Source organism: Stegodyphus dumicola, chromosome 6 (assembly GCF_044657685.1).
Source record: "Stegodyphus dumicola isolate Sdum_Otavi_A_Nest chromosome 6, ASM4465768v1".
Taxonomy (NCBI): Eukaryota; Metazoa; Arthropoda; class Arachnida; order Araneae; family Eresidae; genus Stegodyphus; species Stegodyphus dumicola.
In genome coordinates, this window is record NC_140773.1 from 76,974,741 (window position 1) to 76,987,343 (window position 12,603).

General features: G+C 30.9%; 1 protein-coding gene across 2 annotated transcripts in view; it reads left to right on the plus strand.

Annotated features, from left to right (window-relative positions):
* LOC118188914 (uncharacterized) overlaps positions 1–12,603 on the plus strand; it is a 176,958-nt gene that overhangs the window by 96,706 nt on the left and 67,649 nt on the right. For both annotated transcript variants that reach the window (XM_035359436.2, XM_035359438.2), the window contains exon 6: positions 1,746–2,052. In XM_035359436.2, the coding sequence (XP_035215327.2) occupies positions 1,746–2,052 (307 nt within the window). The remainder of the gene's footprint in view (positions 1–1,745; positions 2,053–12,603) is intronic.

Consider the following 12,603-nt stretch of genomic DNA (forward strand, 5'->3'; position numbering starts at 1 on the left):
AATACTATAATTAACTTAAAAATATTATTTCTAAAGGGATAGTTTGTTTGTATTCAGCATTATAACTCAGTTAACCCTAATTTATTTGTTATAATTATGAAGGAGTACTTAAAAATTGTAATACTGAATTTAAAGTACAAAATAAATTAGAACCAAAGGTGCGCCGTAGTCAGATCTCATGCCTAGTCAATTTTACATAATATGCTATTCCTATTTTGCTACTTTTTCTATGCCGCTGACCGAGTAGGGAGTTAATTGAATGTCTTTGAAGTAGAAGTTTTGAAAATCACAATAGTTTTTATGTAACAAATCAGTTCCCAATATAATGCTTTCGTTGTATTTTATATTTAATAATACGACCTAAAAATTCAATTTTTACTTAACAATTTTTTAAATGAACTTAATATAAATTTCTGAATTTCTATGGGTACCATTCAAATTACACTATGGCCACCGCTTGCCTATCGCTGTGTTTCGAGGTACAAATCGCTGTACTTCGAGGAAATCCAGATTTGCTTCTTCTTGGTTGAAGCAAATGGATTTTCAAAATATTTGATTAATAGTTACTATTCAGTGTCTACCCATATGTTAGGAGTGCTGTTATCCGTTAACCGCGGATAGCCTGCCTGCCAGAACGTGATTTATCGAACACATATTAGTATTCATTGAAGTTCGTCTACCATTGAAATACTGAAGCACCACTAAGGTTTTCACCATTATAGGAATATCTAATATTTCATGTGTTTCACCAACTCGCAAAGTTAAATTAAAAAATCTGATATCATTCCTGCCGTATTTTCACAAAAACGGCTTGTTTTTCTGCTTGAACAAATGTATTAATGTTTTCACATAGTGCGTTTTGACATGGACAGACATATCTAACTACAAATTCAGAAATTTTGATACATAAACTTTCCCAAAATCCAGTGCTCCAATAGGTCGAATGATTATGGTTATAGAGCCAAGAAATATTGGTCTTAATAAGCTAATTTAACTAATGCCTCACAGACGCATTACATCAATGATAATCAGTTGAAATCCCCTAGGTGGGAACAGGAGGTAAGTAGGAAGGAGGGTACTGTTATCTCATAAGCCAGGAAGCTATCAACTAGTCAAAAGAAATAGAGCACGCTTCTCAGGAAAACCAGATATTGAGTCAGACTAGGAAGCAAACTTTTTATCTATAAGACAATATGCTGCAAACTACCTAATGTTAAAATCCTCAGGATAGATCTCATAGTTTAAAGATGTTGAGAAAATGCCTTTGAGACAATGGACGCCTTTAGTGAAAAGTTTGTCAGTGCACTTTTCTAGGTAGTGAACTATTTAATCAATTTTTAAATCATCGTGCCGGCTTATTATTGGCATTATAAGGTGCTTCAGTAATTGTTCTAAGTACAAAAATCCAGTGCAGGATTGGCCCATTGAACACTAGGAAAGAGAAACAGTATTAAAACTTTTCAACCAGTCTTTTATATTTAATTTTCCATCTTCTGGTAAATCTTGATAACATTTTTGGACAAAAGGAACAAATTATTAGTAATTAGTTGGTGAAGAAAAAGTTCGTTTGCAATTTAGATATCTCATGTAAATTATGAATGTCTTTAAAAAATATGGTCTTTAAAATTTCAAACTCCTGATATTATGGTGAGATTTCACAGTTATGACAATTTAATTGCTTTGTTAAAAATTTCAAAACTCTGATACTTGAATACTAAAATTGCATGCAATTATAACGTTTGCAGGATTGCTATAACAGGAGATTTAATTGAGAAAGATTTGACTGGCTTGGAGTCAGGCTTGGAAAGTGTAGGAAATCTTCACTCAGCCATAGCTAAAGCAGCAGGTCAAGAATCGCCGAAAGATATGGAGAAGAGTTTTAAATCAAGTGAGAATACAATAAATTCCATGTTCGCATATTTAGATGAACTTGTAAAGAAGATGCATCATCTACAGGCTACTATCGACGAACTTAGGACAAAGAACTCGAATCTTTTGAAGCGTATGACGACTGATGAAAGAAGAATGCGATGGGAAATCAAAGAACTTCAGGTTAGTGGTTCTTAAAACTATAACTTGAAAAGATATAAACACACTGATTCATTAGTGAATGCTAAGCTTATGAAGTGCAAACGTATAGAAGTACAACGTCAGGTTTATTTTTATATTTACATTTGATAAAAATGGGACAAATGTTTACTTGCTTCGCTTGTTTTGTAATATTATTCCAAATCTGAACCACGAACTTTAATTTGTCTACTCAATGACTGCCATTTTCTTAGATGTGAAAATGTTTCGACTTTTTTTCATCACTTGAAACCATTTATTTCCTTTGGTAATTCAGAATTTTTAAATAACGCAAAAGCCAGCTATATGTGAAAATTATATCCCATTAATCGAACAGAGCGCAATTTATTTTACAAACTAAAAATATTTAATAGACGAAGAATAAAAGTTCATAGTATTCTTATGCAAAAAATGAGGAAAAGATAGCTATTACTAGTGACTATAGTATCTTTCATTTAGAATTTAATTTAATCAAAACTTTAATTAATTTATATTTGCAATACGTAATTCTGTTATTTCGTGCTTAATTAGTTTGTTAATTCAGTATGAGTCGTCACATCAATTTAAATTAATTCGATGCTTTTTCAGCTAGAGGTAATTACATAGGAAGTTCTGCCTTTTTTTTATTTAGACTTGTCACTTTTCCTAATGGTAATTCAGAGACAGTAAAACCGGCAGCATTATTGAATTAAAAAAATGCTGCTTAGTCAATGATTAAAAGAAATTTAAAAATTATTGGGAAAGAGATTTAATTAACTATTTTTTCTGTTTCAAAATGACTCAATCATTTTAAAATAGCTTTCTAAATTTTGTGAATAATTTATTAATTGGAATTTATGAATTGATAGAAGTGTTTGTTGTTATTAAAATAAACTTTGTAAAGTTAACATTAAAACTAATGTAAGGTTTCGCTATATTTAAAAATAGTATGTAAAATAGAGGGAAATGAATGTTCGCTTTCAAGCAAATATACTTTGGAAATATTTTAAAATGAAAAATATTTTAAAATGTTTACTATTGTGCGTGTAGAAGCTAAAATCAGATTACGTTTAGGTTGTACGATTCTACGATTTGTAGAAAAATTGAAAAAATTCAATGCCTGAGTATTTTGCTTTCAATCCAAATAATGACAATTAACGATCTAACGAACATGATGATTTCCATTGTACGATATATTTATAAGAATAACGATCTTAATACTTAGTTTCCCTCTTTTCCGTTTTATGAAATTATTATTTTTTATGAAGCAATTATATAAAATTAATACACAAGTTAAACATTTTGATTTGTTATGAAATGACATGTCATTTTATAGTAAATCTGAAGTGTTTGTCGTTGGTTTAAACCTGCTCACTTATCAATGACACCTTAACAGTTTTAGACATCTTGAGGCAGTAGAAATATGGAGTAATTTTATGTTTTTTTAAAGGCCGTATATTTTCTGCTTAAGAATTCGTCCTGAGTGGTCATTTAGCTATCTCATCACAACAACATTCTATAGGGTCTACCAAATGCCAAACCTTAAGAAGGAGTCGAACCCACATCTTGGCATTTTGCAGTTTTTATTAATGTATTGATAATTTTTGCGTATATTAAGTTGTTACTGAAGAGAAAGGCATCAAAAATGGGAGCAAATATACTGCATTCAAGTAGAAAATAGTTTACTGAAAAAAGCAGTAAAGTCGAGAAGTATGACATAAATTTATCTGATGTTATTTTGAAATGTTTAGATCAAAAGGCTTCTGTTAGTTTCATGCCGTATTTCGCTGTTTTTCTTTAATTCAATACTTCTTTTTAATATAAAAGTACTTATTTAACACTTGACGTATTTAAATTTCTGTCCATTTACCCACTGATCATTTGAATCTCAAAGCATGCTTTCTATGATAATCTGCACTCAGATTTTTTTTAATCTCTTATGCATTGAAATAAAGAGGAAATACAGAAAAATTAGGCAATTGCATAAATACATGAGTGCATTAAATTGTAAACTCTTTTATAGAAATTTTTATATGTTTTATAGAACTCTTTTATAGAACGTTCTAGAAATTATAAAAACTTTTCGTGCCAGACTACTTCAAAATAAGTTTTTCAAACTACTGACTGATGAACTTGATGCTGAGTGCGGGACTTTACTGTTACATTCTGAAATTGAAATGGCTTAGCAAAAGAAAAATTCTGCAACGATTTCTAGGACTTTTTCAAGATATAACAGAATCCTATTGAATTTTCATTTAATACTAATATAAAATGCACTAGTAACATTTTTCTTTAACCCACATTTTTTAACCACATTCTGTAACCCACATTTTCCTAGTATTGTCTGCATGCGTTTGTAATTGAAGTATTAAAAGTGCAATATGTAATTATGACTCACCAATTTTTTTTTTAATTCCCTGTTTCTGCGCGTCAGGTTTATGGTCGGGCACAAACTGATGTAACGTATGCAGTTTGTTTCAGTTATCACTGCAGACTGCATTTCGTAATTTTTCATTAAAGCCATACCATGCAGAGTCAGAGCAATATTAACATTTATTTCTTTCCCCACGACTCTGGAGTGATATTAGGCGTTTTTACCAAAAAAACGTTTGTTTAAATTTTTTATTTCTCTCTCTCTCTTTTTTTTTCTTTTTTACTAAATTCTCCTTTCTTGGCTTCGGTTGGATTCTTTACCGAGTCCCTTTTCAAATAAGGAGAAAGATGAAAATAAAGGTAGTTATATTTATTGCTTTATAAATGGCTAAATAAAATATGAAACACTAAAATAAAAAATAACAATATTTAACAAATACTGCACTAAAAAGAGAATAGTATAAGGCTAAACAGCTGACATAAAGTGAAACATAGTTGCGTGATCGATGGTGATAAAGACAATTATCACCTGAATTGAAGCCAAGCTAAAGTGGCCACGCTTGAAACTGAGGAAATACACCAAGCCAAAAGGGCGGAAATTGGTATAGCTTTTAACGGTTAATTCCATAGCGATAACACAAAGAAACTTATTATTTCCCAAATCAAGCTTCATTAATTATTTCGTAAAGAAGAATTAATAGTTTAAGGTAAAGTGTCTTAAACTGTGGGTCGCGGGACCTGCAACAGAGGGTCCCCAAAAATTTTAGCAGTTTCGATATTTCTTTAACTTATTATAACGATTTTAAAATTACTAAATATTTTTACACAATGTTTCTGAAAATAGATAAAGATAAGACAATACAGATAAAGAAAAAATGAAAACGTTTCGACGCATTCCTGTTATAATGTAAACGTTCATTTTACTTGCTTTTCACGTGACGCTACCATTTCCGTATGTTACTCATTTAAAATGTTCACATTGTTCTATGTCTTAAAATTATAAATTTAAGTTAATGACCTAAACCTGCAATAGTATATTACAGTACAAGTGAAAAAATTGACAGTTTCATTCACGTGCAATGCTTATGGGGTCCCACAAAACTTTCGTAAATATTATGGGGTCCTGGGGTCGCGAAAAAATCTCAGTTATAAAAAGGGGTCGCGACTGAAAAAAGTTAAAAAAGTCCTGATTTAAGGAATTCCTGTATAGGTGCAGTTGCCTAATAGCTCTGGATTTCTCTTCTTGTCAGGGTACAGGCTATTAAAGAAATGGAATTTTGTAATAAGCTTTAACGGAGAAGAATCCTGTTTTGGGTCCACATTAGTAGCTGATTTTAGATCTGGACAAATATTAATTTACCCCAAAATGGGCATTTTTAGTATAAGTAGTACAAAACAATGTGACGTATGCCATAGCTTTATAAAAGTATTGCTTATGCACATTTACGGAAAAAACAAAAAACAAAACAAAAAAAAAAAAAAAAAAAAAACTGGTTTTGAGTTTTAATGAAGGAAAGGAAACCGTTCTGAGAGATTATAAAAAGCAAATATAAAAATAGATTTGTTTTGATTTAATTAAAACATTTAACATACTATTCGGTTTTACTACATAAATTCTATTTAGAAGACTTTGTTTGTATGTTTAAATTAGGAATAAACAAAGATTTTGCCGGACTAAAAGTATTTATTTTCGACTGTGATTTCCTTCTTTGGGGTATACTGTAACTTGCATTTCTGGGGTGATTTGGTTGATTTCCTATAACCTATGGTCACGATTTTACAAAAGAGTCGAAAAACTATCTCATAAAAAGCATCTGCTAAAGAATTCAGGTCGTCTTGCCTTGAATTCGGCAGGGTTCTTTCATCTTGAACTCTTCGACCTTTTGCAGCGTCTACGTGACAGGATTACCTGACCTGCAGTTCTGCACTTTCATCTGGCTGGACAGTCAACATCAATAAAGTCAGTCGGCCTCACGATGAAAGAAGCTTTAAAGGTATGCTGACTAGAAAATGTGAACGCTAAAATTAAATAAAAACTGTTTCTTATGTCAGTGAGGCTATTCGTCTGGCAGGTTTGTGTAATGTTAAGAGTTAAGCAAAACAAAAGCTTATTCCAATAGCTTTAATACAAAATAGCTAATTATTTATATTTTGTAATACCTTTAATTACAGCCGATATTATGAGATTGCTTTGGAATGCTTGTAGCATTCTGGAATTCTCCAAGCATTCTCATTTTGGAAAGTGATGGGTTATCGCGGAATATTTTAATTTTTTCATTCGTTATAATATCACTTACTAAATCCCAAAGCGCGTTAGCCCAGAAGGGTATTAATTTTTGACATTTTGCGTTGAAAACTTTAAATGTCGGTTCATTTTTCAAATTGTTGCCACCAAATATTACAGCCCTGTATTATACTTAAAGAAATTAAAGAATGAAGATTCTACATAAAAGTATGCATGCTTCTCGCTTTGTGATAAAACGACGGTACCTAGAGTCATCAAATTTTGAATTATGTACGTTTCCAATCAAATATGGGCATCTGGAAGCCAAAATTTTGAATTTGTTTTATTATCTATTTTATAAAGCTTTAACGAATTTTTGATAAGCAAACTCAACGATTTCAAAGCGAGCAATGGCAACACTGTACGAAAAAAACTTATTTCCATCGCGCAAAACTGTGTATCGGAAATTCTAAAGATATGCTCAGTTAAAAATTACTTTTCGATATTGCTGTTGAATTGAATGATAAATTGAAGGACATGGTATTTAATAAATAATGGTAACCCACAAAACGTTAAAAAAACAGCCCTTCGGGCGTAATGTAAAATCTGAAAGCTTTCAGATTTTTTTGTTACCTATATTAAATTTAATTTGGTAAAAGTTCAGGCTAAAACTTTTTCTCTTCAGTAAGTAATTTTCTAAAGGAAAGGTTCATATACTTTGAGTTCAAAAGAGCTTAATCAATAACCTTTGTGCTCTGCGTTTTTGAATATGAGGTAAATTTGTGATAAAATATCTGCACAAATTCAAGCACGCAGTTTTTATAATCCTCAATAAAATAGAAAGTAACAATAGATATAAATTAATTAAATAAGTTGGATTAAAAAGAATTAACAGGCGCAATAAAAGTAATATTTGTCATACCATCAGTTAGTGAATTAATAAAAGAAAAAAAAGAATTTTATAAAATAAGTTTTAATTAGTTTTAATTTAAAGGTTTTACTTAAAAAAGCATTAAGGAACTACAAAGAGAAAAATAATTTATCACATAGTTTAATGGGAATAAAAGATTAAATAATTATCTTTAAACATTCATCTTCACTTTTATATTACGAATAATAAAAGCGTGGGCCGTCCTTGATAAATTTATAAATATGATAGCTTATTTTGACAATGCAATTCGATTAATCAATTTTGTTTCCAAGGTGGCATGCTTTTATTATTCGTGATAAATATCGTAGCGGAATTTTATAAAGCTAATTATTTAATCTCTTGTTCCCATTAAATTATATGGTTACTAATTTTGCTTTTAGTTCATTTATTATTTTATAAGCTTTAATTCAAGGGTTGTTTTGTAAAATTTTTTTTTTGTTTAAATTTTTCAGCTTTTTAATCCTAATGATACATTACTCTTCAGATTAACTATTCAGTTGCAAAATAATTTTTCAACAATAAAAAATCACTATTTTTTTTCCAACAGCTCTGTTACATCAAATGGTGCCCCCCAAAAAATACTGCGATTTTGCAAAAACAGAAACAATAAAAAAATTAAGTTAAAATCTCCTGTAAATTTCGTTTATTTATTTATTTTTTTTTTATTTTGTTTCCGTTTTAGCTGATGCTGTAAAGAGAAAAATATGAGAGATTTATTTTTTCTTTAAACGAATATATGTGCAAAAATCCCTATCAGCTTTAAAATTTAAAAAAAAAAAAAATAAGCATCCAATTTTAAATGCAAAATCACTCTGCCGTATTGTATTTTCATCCTCAGTGAATGTGTTCACAAACCTTGAAAATTATAGCATTTTAGGAAGTAATATAAAAATCGACGCCAAAGTTTTGACTTCAGAGATAAACACCATTAGGGAATTAAATAATGTTTTTTAAACCCGGCTAGTATAAAAAAAATTCTGGAAAGTCTCCTAATTAAATTTTTTGATCATTCGTGTTTTAAAAGAGAGTAAAGTGTTTGTTTCGCAACCTTAGAAAATTTCAATTATTTACACTAAATATATTTTTGGATGTCACAATTTTAAAATTCCATAAAAGAATATAATATTATGTACCGCAATAAAATTAAGAAAATTAAATTTTAAAACTAAGTACTGAGAAAAACATATGAAAACTTATGCAATAAAAAAATTAATTAAAAACCACAGGTTAGATTTCATTGCAAACAATTTTAAACCATAATCAGGACTATTGCTTTGAGATATGGAAGCAAGAAGAAGCTTACAGAAATACGAATAATAAAAGCTTCAGGGGACAAGCGGTATATTAATAGCTCTAAAAAAAACCATTGATCCAAAATATAATTAACTTTCTTATCTTTTGTGATTCCTTTCAAAATGTGTTTGAAAATGTCTTATTTCAATCCATAGCAGACAGACTAAAAGTAAATGAATTCGCTCTTAAATACATCAGAGAATGTGGCATGCTTAGCATAGTTCTGGCCCTTTTTTGAGTTTTGAAGTTATGTGCTTTTGAGAAAAATCTGCAATTGCATATCTGGGATCAATATTTTAGGAAATGTTCACTTCGTGCAGTTATTCCGAAAGCCTTGTATGGGGTGAATGTATGTGTCTGTATTTTTAAAATTATTAATACAAAATTTTAAACGAAAGAGATTTCAAACATTTGTAAATCCGGCTTTTTATATCCAACAGAGGAAACTAAAAAAAAGCTATACACCAGAAATTACTGTAAGTTTCATTTCATGAAAATTTAAATGATCCCTCTGCTAAAAACCACATCAACTTTGGAAATAGAAATAAACTTCAGCAGACGCTGATAAATCATGTTACGTTTACTACTTTACATGAAATATGTATAGAAACATAGTTTCTTGCATTTATATATAAATAACAAATCGAATGTCCCTTAAATTTTTTCCCTTTTCCTAATTTTTTACCAGCAAAAGAATCAGATTTCAGGAAAAACTCATAAATATATCTTTCTTTGGATATACCAACGAAAGAGTTGCTGCCACTAGGCAAGAAACATTAAATGCGAAATAAAATCATCCTAGGAGTAACAACTTCCTCAAGAAGCCAACATGTAGCACTTGCGCCTCTGAGACCAAATAAACATGGCGGTCTCAAGCCACTAATTTAATTTAAGCTCTTTGAACTTACAATGCTATATAAATCAGTAATTACGTCTTTTATCCGGTACTTATTTGAACGTAGGAAATCAGCTGCTCAGATCCAAATTACTTAGCAAGTAGTAGGAATTTTTCAAGTCGACTAAGGGCAAACTCATGTAACAGTGGAAAAATCAGTTTGTTACATCCTCCTCCGTCTATTTATAAAAACATAATTTTTGTTTGTGCACAGTTCAAGTGAGTTTAAACTTGAAGCTTCTGCTTCCTAAATATCAAGTACGAGAAAACATAAGGTCTGAAAATCTAAAACTAAGATTGAATTGTCACTAAACATTAAATAATCTTGTGTATGTTTTATTTAAAGTCATCGTGAAAAATGTATCTTAAAGCTTCGTAATCTTGACAGTAATAAAAACGCGAATTTAAATATAAAACTGCCTTTAGTATGAGCTTTTATAAAAGTTGAACAGGATGGCCAAAATAAAACTTAAAAAGATTTTCAAGAATGTCACGAAAACGTACGAAGCGTGGTACTACACTAAATAGATAAGTAAACTGATTATATAAGAGCCATTAGGTTATTCTGAAGTAGGAGCCCTGAGAAATGTGCAATACCCTCGACTAGATTCGAACCCAAAACTCTCGAAGATGCGTCGAGTGCGCTACCGTTACACCACTAAGGTTGGAAGGAGGGAGGGAAGACCTTATATACTTATTTTAAAGGGTAACTGGGGATTAGGAGACACAATCGCCAAATCCTAGTGGTAATGAATTATCGTCCACTACATTTTTTAGTTCGGGCGCTACAGACATCAGGCTATTTTGAAGCAGGAATTGTGAGAAATGTGCAGTGCCCTCGCCGGAACTTGAACTCGAATCTCTCGAATACGTGTTGTGCTACTTTCATGCCAAGAAGGCATTATGGAAGGAGAGAGAAAATATCTTATAAGTTTAAATGTTTTGGCTACCTGTGCGTGTAAATGTACCTCAATTAGGATTTAGAAGGCCGTTTGGACATTGTCTTTCCATTCTCGTTATTTGGGCATTAATGATGATGTTTTCTGTTTGTTTATTAAGTGGAACCCCGTGTTCTTTATTTTTGATATTTCTGAACCCACGCGTGTTTTCGTTGTGCGATGGTCTTTATGCGAAGGACCACCGTACTTAAATCTAAGCTTAATGATGTGTGATGATGTTTGACGTATGTAAACGGATTGGTTTCGTGAAAGCCTATGTATTCACTGAAACTGTTCTATGAACTATCGTGTAGATTGTCCTTATAGAAAAATCATTTGATCGATTTCCCAAGATGATGGAGCAGTTGGCTGCATGCAAATAAGCTTCTTGCAGGCTAGAAACAACTTGGCCACTGAATTTCAATCTGTGAAAAGTCTATGAAATCAACGTCTCGACGAATGAGCAGTGTCAAGATGACCGGTTCCAAACCATCCAACTGATGATAAAATCTCATGACCAACTCCTGTCTCTTTCGTTTAGAAAACAAAGAAGCATGAAAGTGACTCAAATTGTTGCTAATCGTCGCAGCCACAACAAAATTATCCGATACTATTGTGAGAAAAAACTACACATGCAGTGACGTTTTAGAAAAGGACACGCTTTTTACATTTCACTTGTTCCTTCACACAGAGCGCAGCAGCTAAAGTGGGCAGAGTAGAGCTCTAAGATGAACAGTCACGAAGAACAAAGAATAATAGCAATCATTATTCTCCACAGAAGAGTTTTTAAGTTGGAACTCAGTTTGATTCACAATTAAACACTATTATAAATTTTAGAGTTCCAGAAGAATTCCCATTCCCTTATCAGAACCAAAACATTAAGTAAACACAACAGTAGGAAGCAATTAGTTTTGAAATCCAAGTGCAGGAAAGATAAAGCATGTATTAAGCCATTTCACTGTCTTATTGCATGTTACATTACTTTTCATTTGTGACAATGTTTCATATTTTTGGCTTGCTTTCTTTAAAACTTCTGCCAAGAAAACTAATTATTCATCATTTAGAGAACAGTGTACATTGGGGTTTTCGAGAGACTTTCAAATCTATAAATATGATGCAGGATAAATTTTATTTTATTTCATCATTACAAAATTTATTTGCACAACTTATAATTAGGAACCCAGACTACATTTTCATTAAAATAGATGTTGTATTAGCAATTCTTCGAAGTAAATAAGAAAGCTATAAAGTCATTTTTTTAAAAAATGAAACGTTCTTTTCGTACTGTAAATCAGCTTTGTTGATCTCAAATTATTCTTTAAAATCATTAACTTCAGCTTCTGTAATGAATAAATCTTTAAGGAAAAAATGCTGTAGTTTAAAAAAGACAGAGCTTTAACGGAATTGTGAAAGTTATTATTACTAAAAAATAGATCACATTTTCTATTTAAGTTGCAGAAGTCTTAGAATCAGTTAATTGTCTCCCATTCAAAATGGCCTGAAAAATTAATCCAGCGTTTCTAATGAAGGCGGAAAAAGGAAAACTAACACTTTTTCCGACTTTCATTATAAACCTCAATAATGAAACTCTAGTAATTTCTCGATCCATTAAGCAATTGAAAAGTTATTTCTTTCGGTTTTTAAATTAATTATGAGAACGAAAAAACTGTTAGATTAGGAAGAGGAATTTTAATTAGATACATCTTCGTTTGTCAAATATTCAACGCCCCAAGTTTAAATGCGCTGTGAATAATTTTCTAAAATATTGTGTTTTTATCGTTAAAAAAAATGAGTGCTTTAATCAATTGTGCGATGGGAAAGGAAAAATTCATTGAAGAATACTAATTGGGCATTCTCCTCTCAAATGTTCCTTATTCGAAATGCATCCCACAATTCTGAGTAC